General features: G+C 36.4%; 1 protein-coding gene and 1 pseudogene across 1 annotated transcript in view; both read left to right on the top strand.

Moving 5' to 3' along the window:
• GALNT1 (polypeptide N-acetylgalactosaminyltransferase 1) overlaps positions 1-17,160 on the top strand; it is a 95,795-nt gene extending 78,635 nt beyond the window's left edge. The window contains exons 10-12 of the mRNA XM_039843103.1: positions 8,851-8,949; positions 9,423-9,557; positions 15,211-17,160. Of these exons, the coding sequence (XP_039699037.1) occupies positions 8,851-8,949; positions 9,423-9,557; positions 15,211-15,357 (381 nt within the window). The 3' untranslated portion in view covers positions 15,358-17,160. The remainder of the gene's footprint in view (positions 1-8,850; positions 8,950-9,422; positions 9,558-15,210) is intronic.
• A 3,282-nt stretch (positions 17,161-20,442) lies between these two features.
• On the top strand, positions 20,443-21,115 carry LOC120586658 (40S ribosomal protein S8-like; annotated as a pseudogene).
• The last annotated feature ends 6,348 nt before the right edge of the window (positions 21,116-27,463 follow it).

Below are 27,463 nucleotides of genomic sequence, written 5' to 3'. Positions count from 1 at the left end.
GGAATTTGTCTCCTAAGCACCAGGAGATTGTAGAAGATTTCATTCTGCCTTTCTAGCCCCAGCTTCCTGCCCACCCAGAGCTCAGCAAATGTTTCATCAGGAAAATAGCCTTGCATTTGGGGCTTAATTTTTAATTTGTCACATGACCAAAACACCACTATGATCTTTCCCAGAAAAAAGGTGCTTTTTTGGGCCACACCCTGTTCTTAGCCTGCACTATCAGCAAATGTTCTCACAGAGGAAGACAACTGGTGATTGTCAGCTCTCACCTAGCAAGGGCTCTTCCCTCTCTGGAATTATAGTTCCCTTCATCCTAATTGCTTTCATAGCTCTCCAGCAGCCTCCAAACCAGGACTTTTGTAATTTAACTGTTTTTCCCCCTAGCTGTTGGAGCAGAAGTTTTGGGTTACTGTGTCCTACTGAGAAGCAGTGTTTCTCCTTCTCTTCTCTACTACAGTATAATACCCCAAACCAGTAGGCCATAAAGATTCTAGGTCTCATTTCTTAATAATCTAACTTTCCAAGGTCTTTTTTTTTTATTAGATCAAGACAGTGATTTTCAGTTTCTGGTCACAATCCAGTAGTGGCTTATAAATCATTTTAGCTGCTTAAGACCATCAGTTTTTTAATAGTCTAGAATAGTACATTGCTTATAGTAAAGGAATTTTGTTTTTACTGGGTCAATCTGCAATTCATTGTCTTTTAATTATGAGATTGACTTTTAGAACGCATATGAAGCCAGATGGGAAAACAGCAACAACTTCTGTGAGAAATTGATAGGACAAGATTTCCTTTTGTAAGTCACAGCACCAAATGATACGAGTGGACAGGGCTACAACCAGGCCCCATCCCAGGACTGAATCTGACACTCAGGAAAAGTCACCCCCCAGTCCTTAGAGGGTTGTCACCTCTTAATTCATTTTATTCATCTAACAAGTATTTGAGTACTATGTGATAAGTACTGTTTTAAGTACTGGGGATATAGCAGTGGAAGAAATAAAGCCTCTGCTTTTGTGGATCTTACAGTCTCTGGAGGAAGACAGATTTTTAAAAAAATATACAATATGTCAGGTGGTGGTAAAGGCAGAGAGGATAGAGAATGACCGGTGGTGTGAGTCGTGGTGCTCTTGCATGTAAGGTAACTGAAAAAGTTCTGAACAAGGTGATTTTTGAGCATAGCACTGAAGGAAGTGAATGGGCAAGCCGTATGAATTTCTGGGGAAAGTATTCTAGGCACAGGGGAAAATGAAAAGGCCCTAAGACAACAGTGTACTTTAGCACATTCCAGAAACAGCAGAGAGGCCTGTGTCTGGAATGGAGTGACAAGGGGGAGGGTAGTACAAGATAAAGCCAAGACCTAGTGAAAATCAAATCACATAGAGCTTCTAGGCCATGGGAAGGACATTGGGTTTTATTCTGAGTAAGATAGGAATCCATAAAGAAATACAAGCAAACTTTCATTGGAAAAGCATTAGATTGTCTGCTATGTCAAGCAAAACTGTTTGGAAACAAGAGGAGAAACTAGTGTGTGGGTGAAAGGAAAAGAATAGTCAAGGATTATATAATAATTAAGATTTAGCCTGAGAAACTGGGGCAGTGAAGTTGGCATTACTGAAATGGGGAAGCCTGTACAGCAGGTACAGAGGCATTAAACAGTGCTGTCTGGGACATGTTAAATTTGATCCAGGTAAAGATACGGGGTAGGCAGCTGCATTAAAAAAATCTGCAGTTTGGGTGAGAGGTTGGGGATGGAGGTCTAAAGTTAGGGATTGTTAGTATATAAGTGGTTTTTAAAACCACAAAACTTCATAAGATCACCTTGAGAAGAATGAATGTAGATGAAGAAGAGGGGAGGGATGAGGACCAAGCCACAGGGAACTCCGCAGTTTAGAAATTATGAAGATGAGAAATCAGCCAAAAAAGACAGTGACTATTGAAATAGAAGGAGAGACAAGAAAGTGATGTCACGGAGACTAAGTGATGGACTTCTTTCAAGAAAGAGGAAGTGATTAACTATTGATTGCTATAGAGAAGTAAGACAAGTACTGAGAATTGGTCATTGGATTGGCAAGGGAGTAGTAGTAAGTAGGGTCCATCTTACTGTGTCAAGAGGGTTCCAATGGAGATTGGTAGGGACAAAATCCCTGATAGCTTCAAGGGAGATAGGGAGAAAAGGAAGTGGAGATCACGTGTGTGGACAAGTCTTACAAGAATTTTGTTGTAAAGAAGAGCAGAGAAATGGGTGGTAGCTGGAGGGGAATATGGGGTTAAAGAAGTTTTTTTTCCTGGTTATTTTTGTTTCAATGAAACTGTGTGCTCATGCAAATGACCCAAAAGATAAAATGCGAAGATGGTAAAAACAAACCACTGCTTGCAGGAGTCATGTGGTAGTCAGATGGGACAGGATACGCCCCAGGTTACAAGTAAAGATAGTGAGTGGGGACAAGGGGAGAAGGCAGTTCATCCATCGCAGTAGGATGGAAGGTAGAGGGAATGGGGACTTGTGCAGGTCAGTTGTAAATTTGGGAGTAGAAACTGGTATTTTGTGGGGGAAGTGTGAGGAAGTTCTCTGATGACTTGTTTTGTCAGATGAACACATTGGCAAGAGTAAAGACGAAGTATTGGTGATGGGGGTTTGGAGGAAAGAGGAAGAGATGTAAAGTAGAAACATAGGTTATGGGAGAGCAAATAGATCACAGAAGGGACTGGTTGGTGGTGAGAGAGTGAAACCTTTTGACCTGGTTGCATTTTCTCCCGTGCTAGGGCAAGCACAGACTCCTGTGTTCAGCCATAGTAGTTACTGAGGCCACTTCAAGGTTTAATGCATCCTACCTCTGAACTTTGTTGCGCTTTAAGGAATTCACTCTCAAACAAGTGAGGGATATGCAGAGTTTCTTGCATCATTTATGAACATCTGTTCCCTTTTATTTAGCCTCATTCTAGTCAAGAAAGGTCCAGGGAGGGTGCTGTGCTGTGGGAAGATTTATAGCAGTTACTCCTATAACTTGCCTTTAGAATAGAGAATGAAAATTGTTTTTTTTTCCTTCGAACTGACCCAGTTTTGGACGTAGGAGGCATTGTTAGCTGGGCCAGAATATAGGCATATTACAAAGAACCACTTGTCTAACCCATGTAGATTGCCAAGGCAAACTTGCCTTTTACCTGCCTCTTGGCAGCTAGTTTTCTGTATAAGAAACAGATTTAACCCTCTGTGGCCTGCTTGTTATTGCCTTATTAACTAAGCAGCTGGTCCTAACCTTATACGCCCTTAAAAACAGGCCACACTATCCAGATGAAAACTGATTTCTGGTGCCGGGTGGTTTTCGAGCATCTGCCACAGTGCAGCCAGTGGTCTTAAGCTTGCGGTCATAGTTCCACCTCAGTGAGCCTTCCTTCACTAGAGACTGGAATTTAGCCTTTCAAGGATATTTTGTCATACTTCAAGGGCCTAGGGGAACTTGAAATAATAGGAATTTAGAGTAGAAAGGGAAATTAAAAGGTATAAATTTAGTCTCTGGCTTCACTGAGTCAAGTTCTCATAAGCTCCTATAGGACCTGGAACTGAATAAATGAGTTTCATTGTGATACCCAACAGTTGTTCATTGAGATGAGTATTCTAAACCACCATCACAGAAAGTAAATAATCCAGACCTTTGATGTATAAACCAGTTTTTTGGACTGACCAGTTGTTTCTCCAGGCAGATCTGATTACCTCTAAGATTTAGTGAGCCTGAACTCCATGTCAAGTACCAGTCTGAGTGCTTTACAAATATTAACTCATTTTATCCTCACGTCAACACTGAGATTTAGGTGTTATTATCCCCACTTCACGGTAAGTAAATTGAGGCATAACTAAATGGTTTAAACTTGGGTTAGGTCATAGCCATAAAATGGAAGAGACAGGATTTGAACACAGGCAATCTGGCTTGAGCTGTGTTGTTTAACAACTTGTACTCTTTCTCACATCTAACCCATCTTTACCTTATGTCAAAGAGTAAAATAACAACTTCAGTTTCCATTATACTAGATTCCAAAAATCCTTTAACCACTTAGGTTGTCTACCCTAATGTAGATACCAAGAGATTCTGGAGGAGACTGTAGCAGAAATTAAGGAATTTAGACTCTAATTGCCTATTTCCCAGGAATGAGTGTATTCACAATTATTTTCAACTCTTAAGGTCAAAAATAGTATTTTAGTGATAGCTATGTACACCTAAGTTGCTACTTTACAGGAGCTGAAGAGTTGCTAATCTGTGGATAAGGAAGGGAAACGGACAGTTATTCTGGGCCTATTATGTGTAGTTTCTTGTAGGGCTCTGTATGTTTTACGTCATTGAGAGATTTCAGCAAACCTGAAAGAGCATTATTCTTGTTTTACAGATGAGAAAATGAGGTTACCATAGCAATATTTCTCAGTTACTGTGTAGAGTGCTAATATCTAACATTCCTCAGAGTGCTCAATTAGAAAGGAAGGCGGGAGTAGATTTTGTCGCCAAAAATGTTTCGGAAATAATGCTTTTTATATCCTGTACCACCAGTCCCTACCTCTACCAAGAGTCACAGCATGTAGTAGGCTTTGAGAAGTCCTTCAGTAAAGAAACCTATTTAAATTTAACCCAACATTTCCCAAACATTTGATCACAAAACCTTTTTTGGTGGCACATGTGTCCATACCTGGCCAGATACTGTTGTTCAGAACATGGTCTGGGGAATCACTGTCTTAAAGTATTGATCTGCCAAGGTCTCATGGCTAGTAATGGTAGGGTTGGGAGTGAGGCCCAGGTCTGCATGTCCCCAAACCCGCTCTCACTTCTGCACATCTGCCTCCATACACCTTGAAAGTGTGGCTGTTTCCCCTCAATTACTCTAGTCCAGGGATTGCTGTGATTCAAGTAGAAAACTTCCTGCTTCTGACAACTCACCCTCTAGGATTCTCAGGTCTGTAATGGTGCCTCCAAATGTCTTGGTTTGGCTCATTGGCAAATCTGGCTTTATAAGCAAAGATGTGTTAGTCATAAACAAATTCTGTAAAAAGGACCATTTGCCCACTAACTTTCCCCCTTAATATTATTTAAATCCCTGAGGACTTCTACTGATTCCAGAAAGTATGAACTAAACTTGGGCACTTCTGCATGCTTTTCACAGAGTGCCAAGGATGTGATAAGCTTCGTTAGCATGTTTCTGCTGTTTGTCATTATTGACAAGTTGCCCTCAAATAGGTGGAAGACTTTTTCCTATGTGTCAGCATCTTGTCTTGCGTATCCAGCATAGTAGCCTCTAGCCACATGTGGTTATTTAAATTAAAGTTAAATAAAATTCAGTTCCTCAGTCACACTAACCACATATAATAGTGTTCAATAGCAAGAAGTAAAATGAAAAAAATAATAAAGTGCTCAATAGCCACACATGGCTAGTGGCTACCATATTAGTCAGCACAAATATAAAACATTTCCATCATACAAAGTTCTGTTGGACAGTGCTGGAGACATTAACACAGATAGCCGACACAGGAGGTTATCCATCTATCTTGCCATCATTACACAGATTTCTTCCTGCCAAGGCCCTAACTTGAGATGTCCATATTTGCTTGTCAAACCCAGTGTTTTAAAAACATAACTACTGTATATACTCTGATTATCTTTTCTCTTAAATAATTTAGAATATGTACATCCTAAAACAACTTTCATAGGGCTGTGCTATATCAAATTCCCAAACTATTCTGTCACTTATTTTCTTGCGGTGTTAGGAGAATATCAGGATCATATTTATATTCAGGAGTATCTACTCTAGTGAGGAAAAATTCTCTTATTTTTCAATATCAAATCTTTTAGTTTAAGGGTCTTTGATAATTTAGAATCTCATTGCCATTAGAGATCCTGATGATCACCAAATACTCTATTACCAAACAAGGGGACTTCTCTCATTTCTCTTTCCAAAATAGTAATCAAGATATAACTTGGAATGCAAGTAAACTAGAAGGAATTGATAATGTAACAAGACCACTGAACATTCTTTGTTGATCCACACTATGTATATGCCAAAAGATGGGACAGAGTCCTCAGAACCCAGAAGCTAGCCTATCTTTTTCTTAGATTAAACTTTAAATACTCTCTAACTTATCAGAAGGTTCCCGTTTTTTCTTTTTTGTGTGTTAGTCCTACTGTTTTTAGAAATACAATGTAGAAGTGTTCTCGACATTTAATTAGAACATCCATGTATCAGCCAGTCTTAAATTCTTTCATGTATTTTCCTTTGCCTTGATAACATGCCTATACTTTATGTCATTCTACATTTCCTACATCACCTCAAATGTGCAGGACATTGCTCTAGTATTCCCTGCATTTTAGAGGAGTGCTGTCAGGTCCCGGACCACCCATCTCAACTGCACCTCACTGACCACATCTTGCTGATCGAGGTTCACTGTCACTCTAACAGTTAGTGGAAATCAGTGGTTTCCAATTCTTGGAAGAAATTCTACTTTTAACACCTGTGGTCAGTATTACCCCAAGGGATAGAGACTTAGATCTTTCATGTCAGAAAACAACCCCAAATTACTCACTAGAATGTTGTTAAGGATGGTATACGCTGTTACATACAAAACTCGTAGAACAATGCCTAGCCAGAATATGCATAATTTATTTGCTATAATTAGCAACATCAGTCATGGAAACAAAATAACAATTTATTATAAGATAGTTATAGAGTAATAGGAAACCCTATTATATTTGGGGAGAATTGTATTAATTAATTTTGAGTTTGGTGAAAGGGTAATAATTAGTTAACCAAAAGGCCTTTCCATATGAGAGAGAGAAGAAACCAAGAGAGAAGACATTGGGTCTTCTCTAATCTTTTCTATAGCACTTATTACCTTTCTTCGGCAACCTTTACATCTATATTTGAAAGAAAAAGAAAAAAACCTGGAGAATTTATAATTTTTTCCAGAAGTACAGGGAAATAATTGTTTTATATGAATGTATATGATAAAGATATATCTTGTCATAATCTGAATTATTTTTCAAGTAAAGTAGCCATGATCATCAAATACCACAGAAATGCAATTTGTATCTAACTATAAAACCTTTTTTTAGTATATGTGCTGCCAAAGCGAGCACTATAAAACCTTTTTTTAAAATTAAATTCGTTGAGGTGATATTAATAAAATTATATAGGTTTCAAGTGTACAGTTCAATAATAAGTCCTATGTATATTGCATTGTATGCTCACCATCCAAAGTTAAATTTCCTCCTGTCACCATATATTTGACCCCCTTTACCCCTATGTACCTCTTCCCTCCTTTCCCTCTGGTAACCACTAAACTGTTGTCTTTGTCTATGACTTTTTGTTTGTCTTGTTCATTTGTTGCTTTCAGTTTTATATCGCTTTTCGGTTTTAAAATCTATGAGGTAATAAGTTTATGAATTGAAATAGATTAAAAATAATGTAAATTACATGGTAAAAGAATTTCTGAATACTACTATGATGTGTTAGACCCAGGGTAAAAAAGAACCCTAAGATTTCCATCTTGAATAATTGGACAAATTTAGGGATTATTAACAAAAATAGGATATCAGGAGAAGAGGGGAATTTTTGGAAGAATGATAATGATGTTTGTTTTAGATAGCAGTTCTCAAGGTCAGGTGTGGAGTGGCAGGGACACATTAAATATTAGAATGAGGAAGTATTACCATTAAAAGGCTGGAAAATCCTCTTTTGCATGAACTGAGTTTGAGGTTGATGCAGTAGCCAGATGGAGGTGACTAGCAATAAGGTGACAATGCAGATTGTTAGTTTCTGAGTCTACTATTGCTAGACTTGGAAGTAGGTATGGATGCATTGTCTCACCTAACCAGCAAAAAGCCAACATTATCTCCCAGTTCCTGTTAGGAAATTGATCTCAGAAGGTTTGGCTCATTTGGATTCAAACCTAATGCCAAAACCCCAATTTTTATTCTTGACCGCTTGTGAATAATATAGTTTTTCACACCTATGTCCTTGTATTTTAACAAGGAAAAAGAAATGCATCTGGGCTTGTTAGTGCCTTATTAAAATATTAGAAAAATATGTAAAGAACACATTTGTTTATAAAAGTGAATGGCTTATTTGCAGTTTTAATGTTACCCCTACTTTATCACACAAATTACTTTTTTATTTTCTATTTGCATAACATGACAGAGCTTGTCACATATCTTCCTTCTGGCTCACTTGCTAGCAATACCATCCACGGGAATATATTTAGGACTTACAAATGTCTGTTAGTTTACAATGTTTTTAAACTGCAGTGACTAAGAGGAAACAAAATATCAAGGGGGCATTGCTTAAAATATTTTCCTAATTTTTATGGCTGATTTAAATTCCTTTTATGTAACTGACAGATATCTAAAAAGGGTTGTGTTTGTACATCATGCTTACGCTTCCAATTAAGCTCCAAACTCTAATTAGAAAATACCCACCACAAGTCTTCTAAGTCTTCAGAGTAATTGTCAAAACTAATGTCCCTTAACTTGGTGGTTAACAGTATCTATGAGCAGTTGTTAAATTGCTTTAAATTATTAAGCAAAGTAGAGTTTATTGAACTAAATACAAATCCTAGAAGAACATCTTGGAAAAATGAAAGAAATAAACAATTTCTTAAAAGATTTCTCCCTGAAACACAAAAATTATATATAGAAACAGACCTTTCCAGGCCACAAAATTTTAAATAGCCAGACAGCAATTTCCCCCCACTAACTCAGAGCCCTTACCTCAAGAACTTGAAGTTGTTTTATAGTATAGTGGAAAGTTTAGGTTAATTTTAATGTGTGTGTCTGCCTAGTTAACCTGTTTAACTCCTGATGTTTTATTGTCTCATAGATACGAAATGTGGAAACAAATCAGTGTCTAGATAACATGGCTAGAAAAGAGAATGAAAAAGTTGGAATTTTTAACTGTCATGGTATGGGAGGTAATCAGGTGAGTATGTTATTTTAGCAAAGCTTTAAAAGGGATAATTTTTGGATTTGCTTGAATCTTTTTTATCTAATGTCATTCAAGAAATATTTTCCCATCTTTAAACTAAAGACCTTTCTTTAGGAGAAAGGAGGCTTCAATCTAAAAATAATGATTATTTTCAAACGAAACATTTGTAAAAGGACTCTTGTGAGAACTGTATTTACATTGTTGTGCATGAGATTTATTTTGCCCTCTTTAGTGCAACAGATGACAACCCTTGACAATACACTTAGTGTATACAGAGAACTCAAGGTCATTTTTCTTTTCCTCTGTGTAAAATTAGTGGTAGCTTTTCTGAGCCATTTATTCTCATTACATTAATAAAGTTCACAAATTATGTATATGGAAATACTTGTTTTTTCCCTTCTAGATTATTGGGCATATAAAATGTTGACTACTTTTATTGTTAAAGTTTATATGCATGCATTTTTCAGGTTTTTTCTTATACTGCCAACAAAGAAATTAGAACAGATGACCTTTGCTTAGATGTCTCCAAACTTAATGGCCCAGTCACAATGCTCAAATGCCACCATCTAAAAGGCAACCAACTTTGGGAGTATGATCCCATGGTAAGTTATCTATTTGCATATAGGATAAAATATATAAAATTATGTGACTTTGGGTATATTTATATACTTTATAGCTAAAAAAAATGAATTCTTGGGGAATTTAAATATAGATCAGCTTGTTCTTATACTTTAAAATTTGACAAATGGGAAAAATAACATTAGTAAAATAAACATGTTTTAGTCTTCCCAATAATTAAATTAGGTCTGCTTCCAGTCCCTGGGTCCTTGTTGTCACTAAGTAGCCACTCTTCCCTCTGTGTCCTGAAGCTCTGCAGGCTAGCGTGGGAGTAGAGCAGTAAGTAGGCTTTTTAAATTACTTAAACATTTAAGTAAAAGGTGAGCTTCAATTAATGAAATTCTCTGGCTCATAATGATTTTTCAGTGAAAACAAAACTTTCTGTATTTATCTTTACTTTCCTCTGGAGCTTCTCCCTCTCCCACCCACTGTATGTTGTACTCACTCACATACAGTCACTTCGAAGATACTAGTTCAATCAAAGCATCTCCAGTAAGCCGCTCCCTCTGGCCTCATATCTGGCCAACTACCCAATTTGTGCTTTTCCTGTATGGTTCTGGAACCAGCACCTGCATCTTTAAGATGTCTTTCTCGGTTTGTTTGGTTTTTTTCCTGCTTACAAACACTAATGTTCTTCATGTAAGGACAAACTTTTGTTCCTGTTTTGCTTTCTATATACCATTCTACTTTTCTCCTGCATTTGTATGATGGTGAGTAATGGCCAGCGCTTGTGCCTCCAGTACTTCAGCCCTGGCTCCTGCCTCGGCCTGACACTGTGTGGAAACAGCTCCTGGATGCAAAGCTAGGAACATTCCTGTCTCTTTTTCCTTAACTTCTCTATAGCTTACTGTTGCTAAGCTGATATTTTTAAATGCTCAGATCCATTAGATCTGAGACATGAGATTTATTTTGCTCTTTTTAGCCCAACAGATGACAACTCTTGACAATACACTTAGTATATACAGAGAACACAAGGTCATTTTTCCTTTCCTCTGTGTAAAATTATTGGTAGCTTTTCTGAGTCATTTATTCTCATTACATTAAAAAAGTTCACAAATTATATATATTGAAATACTTGTTTTTTTCCCTTCCAGATTATTGGGCATATAAAATGTTGATACCCTACTAGCATTGATTAGTCTCCACACCGAAAAAGCTTAAGGCAGTTGGACAGACAGGTGACAGATAGCTAATTGTAACCTTTGAAGAGCAGGATAAAAGCTATAATTATCATTACATAAAGTCCACATGCAACGTAGAAAAAATTTGTCGCCCCCTGCCCCTGCTCTCTAGATGCCTTACTATTGTTTCTTCTCTTAGCTTTCTCTCTGTTCATCTGCTTGCCTCACTTTTTCTTCATTCTACCCCTTAAATGGAGATGTCCAAAATTATGTCTTTGATGATTTTTTCTCCCTGCACTATGTCATATACAAACTTTGATCTACTTTCCCACTTTACATTTAAGGTCATACGTATAGTTCCCTCTGCATAACAAGTCCTACCCATTCTTCAGGGCCCAGTTTTGACATCACTTCCATGAATCCCAGCCAGAAAATTATAATGTAATTATAATTATCTCTGACCCCTGTAATGCTGTGCTGCTTTGCAGTTATTTTATCTACCAGTCTTTTCTCCAGTATTAGATTATTAGATCCTAGATGGCAGAGACCATGTTTTATAAATCCTGGGTCTCCCTTCACAGTGTCAAACTATAATGAAAATATTAAATATAGGAATAGCTCAGTTAATACGACCATTGGAAATAGCCTCAATATTCTGTTCCAGGATTTTCCATGGTACTGCCATTTGGGGTGTAGCTGCCCCATGTACTGCAGGATGTAGAATCTGACTCCGGACAGTAAGTGCCAGTGGCATCCCACAGTCATCATAGCAACCAAAATATTTTAAAAATTAAAAAGCATCCCAATTATATGTTCATTGAAAAATGACAGTATATCAGTTAGGTAACATAAAACCTCTTTGTAGTAGCATAAACAAATAATCAGTCTTGGAGGTAAGTGGCTTCTGGTATGGAGTCAGTGGCACAGTGATGTCAGGGATAACATTGCTGCAATATCCCAAGCTTTTCATTGTGGCTGCAAGATGCCTGCTGCAGCTCTCACTATCACATCCCTATTCAAGGCACGAAGAGGGAATGTTTTACTATCCCACGTATTGTTCTTTATCAGGAAAGCCAGAGCTTTTCTTGGATACCCCTCAGCAAACTGTGTTCTGTCTCATGGTCCAGAACTTCATCCCCTAGTAACCCCCAGCTACAAGGGAGGCTGGGAAAGCAGGCATTTGGTTTCCAGTTTTTATGGTGTGATGGGCCACCACATTTGTTCTTCCAAAAGTAAACAACTAGAAATTTAAGGAGGTAGAGATGGTTTAGGCTTTAGGGTATTTAGAAAAACAATTATGAGTAAAATTTTACAACTTCTGGAGCACTTTGCAAAGCGTTTTCCCTTAGATAAAATTTTAGTGTTGCAGGCTGGGTTCTCCAAGCAGCAGACTCTGAGGTAGTTTAGTGTATAGGATGTTTATTAGGATGCATCCTTTAGATCAATACTTGTGAAAAGGAAAGGGAGAAGAAAGAGTTGGGTAGAGAGAAGAGTCAAACTGCAATGCAGGTCTCACAGGCTGAGCCAATTGCAGAGGGAGCTTCGTAAAGTGGTGTCACAGTTGTCCTGCCTCCATCAATCAAAAACATAGCAGTCTGGAACAATAAAATATGTATGTCAGTAATCTGTAATCTAAACTTGAAATCATGAAATTAACTTAGATTTCAAAGGAGCCCTAGAAATAAAATCCAGGACCGTGTACCTGTAAATGTCAAGGCCCAAAATGGAAATTAATTGCCCAAGGTCACAGAGCATGTAAATAGTGTAAATGGATCTCAGACCTGAGACTCTTTGCACAATACAATTTATATTATATTTCACATAGAATTTATATTATATTTTATATTATATTCTATTATATTTTACATAGAATTTAAGATACCAGGCTCTTTTGCTTTGACTACTTATATCTGTTTTTTTTTTCTGAAATAAAATTTAGATCTTGACCTAGTTACATCTAGAGAGTAGGGGCAGGAGGTGACAAATTTTCTTTTTCTAGGTTGCATGTGGACTTTATGCAATGATAATTATAGCTTTTATCCTGCTCTTCAAAGGTTACAGTTAGCGCTCTGTCACCTGATTGTCCAGTTGCCTTAATCAAGCTCTTTCCGTGTGGAGACTAGTCAGTGCTGACAAGGTCCTCTGCTGGGTACAGTAATGACAGTTTCTACAGTGTCACAAGCCACAGAACTCTTCACCTGCTGTCAGTAGCCAGGTCTTCTAAAGGGAAATGAGCCTCCTGAAATTGTGGGGATTCTGTCTTAATTTTGAGCAAATACCCAGAGTGGAGCAATAGCCTATCTTTTTTATGAGTTTATTTTAATGAATCTAAATAAGAGAAATTTACATTTTGAGAAATTTACATTTTTAGAAATTGAGGTGAGAAAGAAACAATTGCCCAGCTAAATTTTTTGTTGTTTAGGTTTTTTTTTTATTATTATTATTAATACTGACCGTGGACCTGATGAAGTTTGACAGAGAAGCTTTGCAGGGCCTTCTGGAATATTTGAGGGATTCTGTGACTAAAGGCCTTGACAGCAAGCAGTGTGCGTGGGGACCTTCAGCTCTCTGTTCATTGTGTTCATGGCTGCTTAGGATAGTGCTAGGATATCGAGTTTTCCAACAGTGAGTCCTATTTATTGAGAACTTACCCTAAGTAGGCAGCACTTTCTGTACATTATCTTAATCTTTCTTAATAATAACTTTAAGTATTTTTGTCCCCATTTTAAAAATGTGGAACTTGGGGCTCAGAGAGGTTTTTGCTCAAGGCCATGTACGGTCATGTACTGCATGTTTCAGTCAGCAGTAGACCACATGTACAATGGTGATCCCATAAGATTATAATGGAGTTGAAAAATTCCTATTGCCTAGTGACACAGCCATCTCAGCGCAACACTCACATGTTTATGGTGATGCTGGCATAAAGAAACCTGCTGCCAGTCATATAAAAGTAGAGCACATACAATTATGTACCGTACATAATAATAACAAATTTGTTACTGTCTGTTACTGGTTTATGTATTTAAAATAAAAAGTGTAGTAGAATGTACTTTCTACACACAAAGTTTGCTGTAAAACAGTATACATGTTACACAGGCATTAGCCTTACACATCTTGTGCTTACTGCATCTCTTGATTGCATTTTTTCTTGTACTCAATTTAATATCGTTTTGTGCATTAACATGCTGTGCAGGCTTGTAGCCTAGGAGCAATAGGCTGTACCATATAGCCTAGGTATGTAGTAGGCCATACTGTCAAGGTTTGTATAAGTACACTCTGTGATGTTTGCACATGACACACTCACCCAATGATGAATTTCTCATAACATATTCCTGTTGTTAAGCAGTACAGAACTTTAGTTGGTATGTGCCAAATCTGAAATTTACTCCAGAAATGTCTAACTGCAAAGCCCATTCTCTCAACAAGTAAACTGCACAGCATGTCATAAAAAACCACACTGATTCTCTTCCAGGTTCTATTCTTATGCATTCATAAGAATGAAAGTATATAATACTGAACCTAAAGTTAATGTTGATAGTAAACTATGACATCTACAAATGTATACTGCCTTTGCCAGGTTCCACTTTGACCACAACACAATAACTGAAAGCTCAAATAGTTGTATTGTATACAGTCATTAGGTTTTAAGTTCAACTAAAAGAATTACGTTAAAATTGAGCCATAAGTAAAAAAGGAAAATAAATCTTAGATTTCAAAGGAACTCTAGAAATAAAATCCAGGACTTTGTTTTATACCCGTAAATGTCAAAGCCCAGAATGGAAATTAATTGCCCATGGTCACAGAGCATGTGTGTTAATTAACATTTCACATTTCCTTATAGATGTATATAACAATGATTAATGAAATTCCCCCACAGTTGCTTAGGAGTCCTTAACCTAACCAAGGTGCTGTATCACATTCATTAGTGTGAGTCATGTGTCCTCTCCTTTTAAAATTATCCTAAAAATCAACATGCCAGTATCAAGTCTAGAATGTGAACAAGTAGACAGTAAGATCTATAGCTGTCTATCAGCCAGTTATTAAGCTTTATAAATCTTATGATTGCTTGTGATTTTGAATCACAGAATTAATTTGAACAGCTTTATCATAGGGAAATTAAGCAATTTTGAAATAGCTTTTTGAAAATAGGTTGAGGATCCTAAATTAGGAACCACTAATCCGATATTTTTAGGAAACTGAAGCATAAAAATAAAATTTCTCACAGTGTTACAGAGCTTATGGCAGAATTGGACTTAGAATTTAGGTCATCTTACTGCTCATCCAATATAGCCCACTGTATCCCAGTGCCTTTCTCCCTCACACATGCTGTCTTTACATAGTTGCCTTTTCTCCATTGTTGTTTAATTTACATTACAAAAACAAAACAAAACAAAAAACCTTTTCTGCAGAGGAATTTAATGTTCACCAAAAATGATGGTTGAGATGTTTTTGATTTGGTTTTGTTTTGTTTTCCACTCTCATGTTAAGACTTTTTTTTTTTTTCTGTCACTTTCAGAAATTAACCCTGCAGCATGTGAACAGTAACCAGTGCCTGGATAAAGCCACAGAAGAGGATAGCCAGGTGCCCAGCATTAGAGACTGCAGTGGAAGCCGGTCCCAGCAGTGGCTTCTTCGAAACGTCACCCTTCCAGAAATATTCTGAGACCAAATTTACACAAAAAGAAAAAAATAAGGATTGACTGGGCTACCTCAGCATACATTTCTGCCACATTCTTAAGTAGCAAAAAATGGAAAAGTGCTTCCCTCCTGCAGGACGTAAGGTTTCTCAGCCATTAAAACAGACTCCTCTCGCTTCTCACTAGCTGTGAACCAGCCTTCCTAAGGACGTGCAGCTACCATGCAGTGAGACTGCACATTGATGTTTACAAGATTGAAAGAGGCTTTCGTCCAGAAACATTGTAAAGAATATTCACACAACGAAACAATCAACAAAGTGTGCTTTCCAGAACGCTGCGCCTTGTAGGGTTGCTTGCACATCAGTAATTTCTGCTGAGCGTGCTGCCGTACTGAAGAGATTTCCAGGATTTTTTTTTCTGATTAGAACTGGTAGCCAGTATATTAAATATTGTTATAAAGATATATGAAAAGAACTGGAACCAGATTCAGAATCATGAAAACATTTTTACAACAATTAAAAAAACTATTAAACAGGGTTTAAAGGAAATTAAAACAGAACTATGAGAAGTACAATTTGTTATAGTATAGTATTGAATTTCTATATAGATTTTATACCTCAGTGGGGAAAAATAACTGATTCCAATGACATTCATTTTGTTTTCATCTGTGATAGTCATGGATGCTTTTTTAATTTCTCCTTGGGGTGCTGAAATTGAGCTGGAAAAGAAAATGGCTCTTTGAACGTAGTTTTAATTGCTTTCTACAGGTTTTAAAATTTGGTTTGTGGGCTGTTGAACTTGTAATTTTTAATTGCCTTCCAAAAATGGAGATTTAAAAAAATGTCTCCCGAACAAGTTAGATATTTCAGTTGCTCTTGGGTCAGCTGGCTTACAGACTTTCACACACACACAGATTTATTAGATTTTCAACTTAACTTGATTCAACTGATTATGCTTAATACCCAAGATTCATACTACTGTACTACACATTTGTTTTCACAGCAATAAATCTTCAGTTTTTGTTTATGATTCCACTCAACAAAGGCCTGCAGAAGTGATTTATTATTTGGGTATTTGGAGATGATACATTTGATGGTTTTTTTGAAAACTGTTTTCACTCCATACTCAGATGTGCTTCATTGTCAAGTGCATATTTAGATTAGGTTCTTGAATTGTAATGTTGATCTGCTGCTTTTTTAAAAAAATAAAATTTGACTGAAAATGTTTAATTGGCATTTTTTAATGAGTTAGCCAAAGAAGTGCAGCTATTATTCCATATTATTAATCCTGCATTTCTTCCCTAAATTTAACTTAGGTTAAATCGATTTTCTTTGATTTCTAACACTGCAAAATAACCTGAGTATCAATTTAAGGTTAAATAACAAGTTTTAATCTCATATACAGAAAAATCTTGTTGACATTTTTCCTGATATGTAAAGTAACTCATTGGCAAAAGTGCATATATTTTTCTTCCTATTTGTAAGATATTTAAATGATATTGTTTAATTATCAAAGACTCTCACTGCAGGCAGTGCTATTTCTTGTGCCTAAGAATGTTTCTGAAAGTTGCATCACTAATGATACTTGCCAAGTTGAGCGCATAGAAAGTTCTCAAATCCTATTCATATTAATCAATATCAAGCACATGTGGATACATTAGGGTGAGGGTATAGTACAGAATGCAGAAATTTTGTCCCCAGGAAATTTGAAATGAAGGAGGTGGTGGTTGGTATTTTTTTCCTGCTCCATGAGCTGTGTTAACTCTATCTTTAGTAGACCTAATGCTTGAATAAACCAGATGTCTAATCAATAAATTATTTTCATGCTCAGAATTTCAGGTTTTTGTACTCTAGCATAGCTTGGTCTTACTCCTTAATGTAAGAGAGCTTAATAGCAATGTGAGTTAAGGTTTTGTTTTGTTTTTTAAGAGGGGGATGTGAGTGATTTAATTCATGGGTACTTTTAGAATCTGATAGATAATCCCATTGCCTTTATTTTTTTAATTAAAGAATTCCTAAACTTTGAAAATAGAAAATATTCCTTAATAGTTGTGCCTTACATTGGTGTTATTTGAAGTTAAAATGGGTCCCTGTTCATTATAGCCATTTCCAGATTAGGCAGCATGCTAATCACTTTATTGTAGATCAGACTGGGAAGAAAAAAATGAATGAAAAAGCAAAGGATGAAAAGATGGGACTATTACTTAACCAGTGAAGAATTCATAAATGTGATAGTTAAGGATAATATAAATTTCACAAATCTATCCGCCCTGCTCCATTCTCAATCTGTTTTAATATGTCTTTCTGTTCTAATTGGCATTCTTGAAAAATAATACTTTGTTCGCCATTCTGCAAATAAAAGGCAGCACGTAGGCCATGTCCTCATTTCCCTATTCTTCATTCAGCTGAAAGAGGTTCCTATGTCACGTTTTGGTGCTCTTCGCATCTTCTAAGAAGTATATACCAAGAGCAGTTTTAACTCCAGAATTACATGTTCTTCAAAGGAGAAACTTGGAAGGTAGTGTTCCTGAGCTGATAACTGTGAGAGGAGTTATACGAAGAGTAAATCACTTTACTCTGGAAAATTAGATGTATTTCCAATTATATGACACTGCTCCCATTCTCTGAGTTCTTGAAGATTGCCAGGTGTTTGCTTCATAAATCTACGAGAACTAATAATTTTGCAGGATATGAAGCAAAACTCAAGTTGTCTATGTACTAGCAAAAACCATTAAAAAATAAATTTTAAAATATTTATAATAGCATCAAATAAATGTCTTGAAAGAGTTAAAAAAAAGATGTGCGAGACTTCTACCCTCAAAACTACAAAATATTGCTGAGAGAAACTAGAGAACACTGCAATAAATATGTTCGTGGACTAACAGACTGCATAATGTTAAGATCTCAGGTTTGCACAAATTAATAGATTCAGTGAAATCAAAATCCTATGAGGCTGTCTTGTATAAACTGGCAAATTAATATGGAAATGCAACAGACCTAGAATAGTCAAGATAATCTTGAAGGAAAACAAGTTGGAAGACTTATATTATTCAATTTCATGACTTGCTTTAAAACTATACTAATTAAGAGAGTGTGGTACTAGAGTTAGGACACACAAATAGATCAATGGATAGAATAGATATAGACCCACACATATATATGGTCACTGGCTTTTCAATAAAAACACCAAGCAATTCAATAGGGAAAGGAAAATTTTCCAGTTGGAGCTGGATATCTGTGGGAAAAAAAACCCTGAACATTGATGCTTTCACACAATGCACACTTTATTCAAAATGGATCACAGACCTAAATGTGAAGAGCAAAACAATAAAGCTAGAAGAAAACAATGTCTTCATGACTCTTGGGACAGGCAAAGATATCTTTAGGACACAAAAGGTATTAACCATAAAAGAAAAAAAAAAACTGATAAATTACACCAGTATTAAACCTTTCTCATCAAAAAAGATAAAGTGAAAAGGCAAGACACAGCCGAGAAAATATTTGTAATACATGTAGCTGATAAAAGGACTCATGCAGAAAAAAAAACTTAAAAGCCATTGCAAAAGAACAATATAAAAATAAATTACTTGAAAACACATTTAGAAGCTATCCCAATGCACAACTGGCATTGTAAAAGGTGCTCAACATCAGCCATCAAGAAAAGCAAAATGAAACCACAAAGAAATACCACTGCAAACCTGCTGAATGGTGTGACCATGGAGCAACTGGCAGACGTGTACAATGGTATCATCACCTGGGAACAGCTCGCCAGTTTCTTATAAAAGTAAGTATGTGCCTACCCTGTGACTCTGATTCCGCTTCTAAAGATACAACCAAGAGAAGTGAGTGCATGTGCCCACAATAAGATTCGTACAAGAATTTTCATAGCTTTATAATAACCTGAAACTGGAAACTACTCAAATATCTATCGAATTAATGGATAATCAAATAATGGTATATTTATACATTGGAATACTAATAGGCAGTTTTAAAAAATGAATTATAATACAAGAGGGATAAGTCTAAAAAGTATGTTGAACAAGGAAAGCTAGACGTATTCATTGATATCATGCTCAAAAACAAGCAAAACAAATCAAGGGTGAGTATAGACTGGAAAGGAGCATGAGAGAACATCTCGAATGATGGAAGTAGTCTATAAATTGCTTTAGATAATAACTTGCACATATGTTACTTTTAAATTTATTGAGCCACATTTTAGGATATGTACTTTTTATTGTATGTAAATTATACCCCAATAAAATGCTAGGGAAAAATGAGGACGATAGTTACCCTTTTGGCATCAAGTTTTCTAAAAGGTCCACTGCTACAAAACACTCAAAGGCTAAATAAATTGCAACAAACATACTTCTAAGCAAGACGCTGAGTTCACAAGAAAATACTAAAAATCCGTAGAGTCCGGGAAAAAATTGGGGGGAGGAGGGAGGATATATAAACTTAAGCCACAGAAGTAACTATTAAATATGAAAGCCCTTCCTCCCATATGAATATAAAAACCAGAGTTGGAGAATGGAAGCTTAGGCCTTGGGCCTGAACAAAGTTGGAAACTTAAAGATCCCTGCATAAAGTCGGAATAAAGTTAGACCTACAAGGGGAAGGGTGGATAAGAAAGACTTCCACCTTGTAAAGGAAACCAAGGGTAATTTGACTAACTCTGCCCCTCTTCCAGGCAGTAAATGGTGATGAGGACGATGTCATCGTGTAACCAGAGACCTGACTTCACCATAGATCAAGGGTTTAAAACCACAGTCATGAAGTCTACAGATCAAGAAAGTCTAGATTTATGGCACTTGGAAATAATTAGAATGCATGTATTTTGGGGGACTGTAGAGGCATGAAAAAAACTAGCCCCTACACTCCCACAAATTACAAAATCACTATCAAAAAAGGGAAACGAGCCCCCAATGTGTTAACAAATTCTGGCAAAGTGAGAATAGCTTGTGTCAGACTAAACCTCCTGCCAATAAGTTAATAACCCTGGAAAACAATTTTTTAAAGTATATTTGAAGGCCTGGATAATGAACAAGTCAGGAAATAGGGGATTTTAACCCTTGTTAAAAAGGACCTTTAGTTCTTTCCAGCCGGCACCGAGCCATGGGCATCTCTTGGGACAACTGGCACAAGCACTGAAGGACCAGGGGCAAGAGAAAGCCCTGCCACAAGAAGCGAAAATATGAGCTGGGACGTCCTGCTGCCAACACTAAGATTGGCCCCCGCCGCATACACAGTCTGGGGCCATGGATGCAACAAGAAGTACCACGCCTTGGGGCTGGATGTGGGGAACTCCTGGGGCTCCGAGTATTGTACGCGCAAAACAAGGATCATCGATGTTGTCTACAATGCATCCAACAATGAACTGGTCCGCACCAAGACCCTAGTAAAGAACTGCATCGTGCTCATTGACAGCACACTGTACTGACAGTGGTATGAATCCCACGATGCACTGTCCCCGGGCCACAAGAAGGGGGCCAAGCTGACTCCTGAGGAGGAAGAGATTTTAAACAAAAAATGATCAGAGAAAATTCAGAAGAAATACGATGAAAGGAAAAAGAATGCCAAAATCAGCAGTCTTCTAGAGGAGCAGTTCCAGCGGGCCAAGCTTCTTGCACGCATCACATCGCTTCAAGACCAGGCCAGTGTGGCCGAGCAGATGGCTGTGTGCTAGAGGGCAAGGAGCTAGAGTACTTTCTGAGGAAAATCAAGGCCTGGAAAGGTAAATAAATCTTCCCCCTGTCTTAGCTCCTGTAATAAAGGTGTTTATTGTGTTTTCGGGGTGAGGGGGAAGAGCTTCACTGGGTAAGATGATACATATATAGCGCTTTTCCCCAGAGAGCATCCCCAGTGCACACAGCACACTAGAGGTAGTGTTCACACAGATAGTGACTGTCGCAGGTTGAGGAGTCAGGGATATTATTAAGCAGAGTGGGTGGAAATTGAAGAAGGAAATCTCAAATAGGAGGAAGTGAAAGAAGAGTCCCCAAATCTGCATACGAACTTTCCTCAAACCCTTGGCTGTGAGACTCCAAGAAGCTCAGGGGAAAACAACAGGGCAGAGATCTGAGCAGTTGGCTGGTACTAAAAAGAGTTTTGTGTTTACATTCTTCAGATTTGGAGGGGCTTGATAAATACTTTGGACTTTATGTTGAAACTCAAGAAGGGCCATGTGTAGGAATAAATCCATTTCTTAAAGATTTAGGGCTATTCTTAGGGACAATGACTAAACAGGAAACGACCAGACTTACAAAGAATAAAACCAAGCCTCTAACATCAAGTTGATCTGCCAATAATTTAACTGCCTTCTTGGATAAAAGCACTCTTCTGAGGAAGATAAAGAATCTCGTTAGTGCATCAATCACAATGTATACATGAAAAAGTAATAGATGAAATTAAAAAGTGACCTTTATTTTTTAAAAGTCAGTAAAAGCAGACTCACCAATAACCTGATAATGGCACTTAGCAGGCAAATTCATCAAAATAAATTTTATAAAATAGATACTAAAACAACTGATAAAAATGAGAAGTTTCAGAAGAGATTTAGAAACTAGAAAAGAATCCTAAAATTGAAAAATATCAAAAATATAGTTGAATGGGAATAACAGCAAATTGGACACAATAGGAAAAAAGATCATTGAACTTGAACATAAGTCAAAAAATTTCCAAAGTGAACCATAGAGAAAAAGATTGAGGAAGAAACAGGTTTAATGATCAAATACATGCATTTGAGACCCAAAAGGCGGTAAGACAGAGACTGGAGGTTCTGAGGAGTTCTTATGCCTCAAGCCTCTCTCCTCGCTTCCATGGTTGCTGGCAATCCTTAGCTTGTGGATACATCACTCCAATTTCTGCTTTTGTGTAGCTAAAGCATTATGCTCTGTGTGTGCATCTCTCCTAAGGACACTGGTTATATTGGATTTAGGACCTATCCTATTCGAGTATGACCTCCTCTTAACTATATCTGCAAAAAAGCTATTATGGGTTGAATTGTGTCTACACAAGAGAAATATGTTAAAGTCCTAACCCTCGGTACCCCAGAATGTGATCTTATTTGAAAATAAGGTCTTTACAGAGGTTAATCAAGTTATTATGAGGTCATTAGGGTGGGCCCTAATCCAATGACTGATGTCTTTATAGTAAGGAGAATTTTGGACACAGAGACAGACACACAGAGAAGTTGATCATACAAGGAAAAAATCTACAAGTAAAGAAATGCCCGAGGCTACCAGAAGCTAGGAGAAAAGCTTGAAACATCCCTTGTATCCCTCAGAAGGAACCAACTCTGCCAACACCATGATTTTGGATTTCTAGCCTCCAGAACTCCATAACAATAAATTTGTTATTGAAGCCACTCAGTATGTGGTACTTTAGCTCCAGGAAACTAATATAGACCTAACTTCAAAATTAAGTCCCATTCTGAGTTTCTGATATGAATTTGGGGAAAACGCCATTCAAACCAGTACATCTACTAATCATTTAAAGAAGAATTAACATCAATCCTTTACAAACTCTTTCATTTAAAAAAAAAAAAAAAGGAAGGAACACATCATTCTATAGGGCCAACATTATCCTGATACCAAAGCCAGACAAATATATCATGAGAAAAGGAAAAAAACAAAACTAAAGATTATATCCCTGATGATTATAGATGCAAATATCGTCAACAAAATACAAGTAAGCCAAATCCATCAGCATCTTAAAAGAATTTCGCACCATGATGAACTGGGATTTATCCTAGGAATCCAAGGTTAGTTGGGTTCAACATGAGATCCATGTCATATACCTATTAATAAAATAAAGGACCAAAACCACATGATCATTTCAATAGATGCAACAGAGACATTTGACAAAATCCAACACCCTTTTCATGCTTACACTCAACAAACTAGGAATAATGAAGAGCCTCTGAAAAATCCATAGCTACCATCATATTTAATAGTGAAAGACTAGATGCTTTCCCCCTAAAATCAAGAACACAAGGATGTCTACTCTTGCCATGTCTATTCGCCACTGCACTGGATGTTCTAGCCAAGGCAATTAGGTAAGAAAAAGCAACCAGAATGGGAAAAAACAAAACAAAACAAAACTATGTCTATTTGCCGATAACATCATTTCACATATAGAAAATACTAAGGAGTCCACCAAAAATCCATTAGAACTACTAAATGAGATCAGCAAGTTTGCAGGATACAAAATCAATATACAAAAGTCAGTCATGTTTCTATACCCTACTAATGAATAATTTAAAAATATTAAGAAAACAATTCATTTAAAATAGTATCAAAAAAATAAAATAGGAATGAATTTAACAAAAAAGTACAAGACTTATATATTGAAAAATAAAAATAAGTCACCAAAAGAAATTAAAGACTTAAACATCACATGTTCATAAATTAAAAGGCTTAATATTATTAAGATGGTAGTATTTCCCCCAACTGAGCCAGATGCCTGTTTTGCTGAAATTGACAACCTAAAATTCATATGGAAATTCAAGAAGCCCAGAATAGATAATATAATCTTGAAAAGCAAGAAAAAATGTTGGAGTACTTAAACTTTCTGATTTTCGGTCTTACTACAAAGCTATAATAATCAAGTCAGTGTGGTACTGGTATGCGGACGGAGGTACAGATCAATGAAATAGAACTGAGAGTCTATAAATAACCTCTTACATTAATGGTCAGTTGACTTTCAACAAGAATGCCAAGAAAGAAATTTTAATGGAAAGAACAGCCTTTTCAACACATGGTGGTGGGACAACTACATACCTGCATGCAAAAGATGGAAGCTGGACCCCTACATCTTCCCATGTTTTTACAAATTTACCCCAAATGTATCAAAGACCTAACTATAAGAATGAAAACTACAAAACACTTAAAAAAGAATATAGGCATAATCTTCATGACCTTGAATTAGGCAGTGGTCTCTTAGATACAAAACCAAAGCACCAGCAAAAATAGGAAAAAATACATAAATTGGAACTCATCAAAATTGAAAGCTTTGTGCTTCAAAAGCAACCATTAAGGGAGTGAAAAGACAACCCACAGAATGGGAAAAATACTGGTTAATCATAATCATATATCCAATAGAGGACTTATATCTGGAATACATGAAAAACTCTTACAACTCAACAACAAAAACAACCCAATTAAATAATGGGTAAAGGGCTTGAATAGATATTTCTCCAAAGAAGATATGCAAAATGGCCAATAAGAATATAAAAAGATGCTCAACATCATTAGCCATCAGGGAAATGCAAATCAAAACTACAATGAGATATCACTTCATACCCATTAGGATGGCTATAATAAAAAAGACAATAAGTTTTGCTGAGAATGTAGAGAAATTAGAAACTTCATACGTTGCAGGTAGAAATGTAAAATGTTGTTGTTGCCTTAGGAAACAGTTTGGCAGTTTTCTTAAAAAGCTGAACATAACAATGATCATAAGACTCAGTAATTTACTCCTAGATTTATGCCCAAGAGAACTGAAAATGTAGCTACATAAAAATTTGTACACAATCATAGCAGCATTATTCATAATAGCCAAAGAGTGGTAACAACCCAATGTCCACCAACTGATGAATGGGTGAATAAAATCTAATCTCTCCATACAATGGAACGTTATTCGGCCACAAAAAGGAATGAATTACTGGAGAGTGACATCACAACATGGTGGACTAGGAAGCTACAGGTCCTCCTTCCCCTTTAAATACACTGAGTAGACAACAATACACAGACCAGAAAACGTCTGTAACAACACTAGACACCAACTGAGAAACTACAGCATCCAGGCCATTGTAAAACCAAGAAGGAATTCCAGGAAAAGGGTAAGGAAAATTCACATTAGTGCACTTGTTCATGCCCTTCTCTCTATGAGGAATAGTACAGAGCAACTAGGGAAATCTCTGCTCCTCCCTCAGGTTAGAAACAAGAGAGTAAACTATGTAGTCAACATTCTGGCTTATCTGGGGGCAACTTGAAGGACTGGTTTCTGCTTTCCTTGATTCAAAGCACTCACAGAACCAGTACCAGAATTTGTAAGCTGCTGAAAACACAGGCAAGCAACACATTACAGCAGACACCAAAGGGAACAAGAGGTCAAAAAAAATTAAAAATTCAGTGGTCTTAGAACCTATAGCTAGGCTGATTGGTAAAGGTCAGTATGCAAAAACAGAGAGATGGTTGTTTTGTTTGTTTTTTTTCCAAATACCCAAATTCCAGCAAAAAAATTGTGTGTGTGTGTGTGTGTGTGTTACAAAGAAACCAAAAAAACAAGGCCAAATCAAAGAAATGAAATAAAACTTCACAAACCAACCCTAAAAAAAATGCAAATCTGTGAGCTACCTGACAAAGAATACAAAAACTGTTATAAAAATAGTGAACTAAAAGAGAACATAAACAACTAAACTAAATCAGGAAGTCGTGCATGAACAAAATGAGAATATCAACAAAGAGAGAGAAACTAAAAAAAGAACCAAATTCTGGAGCTGAAAAATACAATAACAACTAAAAAATTCAAAACAGGGGTTCAACAATAGACTTGATCAGGCAAGCAAATGTGAAAACAGGCCATTAGAAATTACTGAGTTAGACAAGGGAAAAAAAAAGAGCGAGCGAGCCTATGGGACTAATGGAACATCATCAGAGGCATCAATATACACATTAAGAGAATCTCAGAAGAGAAAGGGTCAGAGAGCTTATTTGAAGAAATAATAGCTAAAAAAACCTTCCCAAATCTGAGGAAAGAAACAATCATACACATTCAAGAAGCGTAAAGAAACTCAACTACAATAAATCCAAAGCAAACTACACCAAGGCACATTATAATCAAATTGTCTAAAGTCAAAGACAAAGAGAATCTTGAAATCAAGTGAAAAGCAATTCATCACATAAAAAAACTTCCATAAAATCACCAGATTTCTCAGCAGAAACTTTGAAGGCCAGAAGAGAGCGGTCTGATATATTCAAAGTGCTAAAAGAAAAAAACTCAACCAAGAATACTGTGTCTGGCAAAACTGTCCTTCAAAAATGAAAGAGAAATTAATACCTTCCCAGATAAACAAAAGCTAAGGGAGTTCATTACCTCTAGACCTCCTGTACAAGAAATGCTAAAAGCAGTTCAAGTTGAAATGAAATAATGGTAGATAGCAACATGAAGGTGTATGAAAATATATGGCTCTCCAATAAAGGTAAATACATGAACAAATGTAGTAACTTCTACTATTCTAATTTTGATGCATAAAATTTAAATGTCAAAAAAATGTTTAAATAACCATAAATCCATATCAGTAGGTATGAAATATTTAAAGATGTATTTAGTGACATTAGTAACAAAGTGCATGGAGTGGAGCTGTAAAGAAGAATTTGTATGCAATTCAGTTATGAGTTTAAAAAAGAATGCTATAATTTTTAGATGCTTAATTGCAGTGGTAAGCATAAAGAAATATCTATAGAATATACACAAAAGGAAATGAGAAAGAAATCAAATCATATGACTATAAAAATCAGTGAAGCAGAAAGGAAGGCAGTAAGAGAGGAAAGGAGGAATAATAAAGCTACAGGACATAGAGAAAACAATGAAAAATAGCAATAATAAGTCCTTCCCTATCAGTCATTACTTTAAATGTAAATTGTATTAAATTTCCTAATCAAACACAGAGAATGACTTAATGGATTAAAAAAAAATGTTATCCAACTATAGGTCTTCAACAAGAGACTTTAGATCTAGGGACAAACATAAGCTGAAAAGGTGGAAAAAGATATTCAAACAAATGGTAACCAAAAAAGTAGAAATGGCCATACTAAAACTGGACAGACTTTAAATCAAAAACTGTTGCAAAAGACAAAGAAATACATTATAGAATCTTTGTTTGTTTGTTTTTTACAAAAGGTCAATTGACCAAGAAGATATATCAGGTATAAATATTTTTTTCACCAAACCTCAGAGAAAATTTTGATATAATTGAAGAGAGAAACAGACTCAACACAATACTAGTAAGCATACTCCCCACTTTCAATAGTGGATAGAACAACCAGACAGAAAATCAATAAGCCGTTAAATGGAAAAATTAAACACCACCATAAAGCAATCAGACATAATAGATATATATGGAACACTCCAC

The sequence above is a fragment of the Pteropus medius genome, unplaced genomic scaffold (assembly GCF_902729225.1).
Source record: "Pteropus medius unplaced genomic scaffold, Ma_sr-lr_union100, whole genome shotgun sequence".
NCBI lineage: Eukaryota > Metazoa > Chordata > Mammalia > Chiroptera > Pteropodidae > Pteropus > Pteropus medius.
The sequence above is the reverse complement of the archived record's forward strand: the minus strand, read 5'-3'. Positions and strand labels throughout refer to the sequence as shown.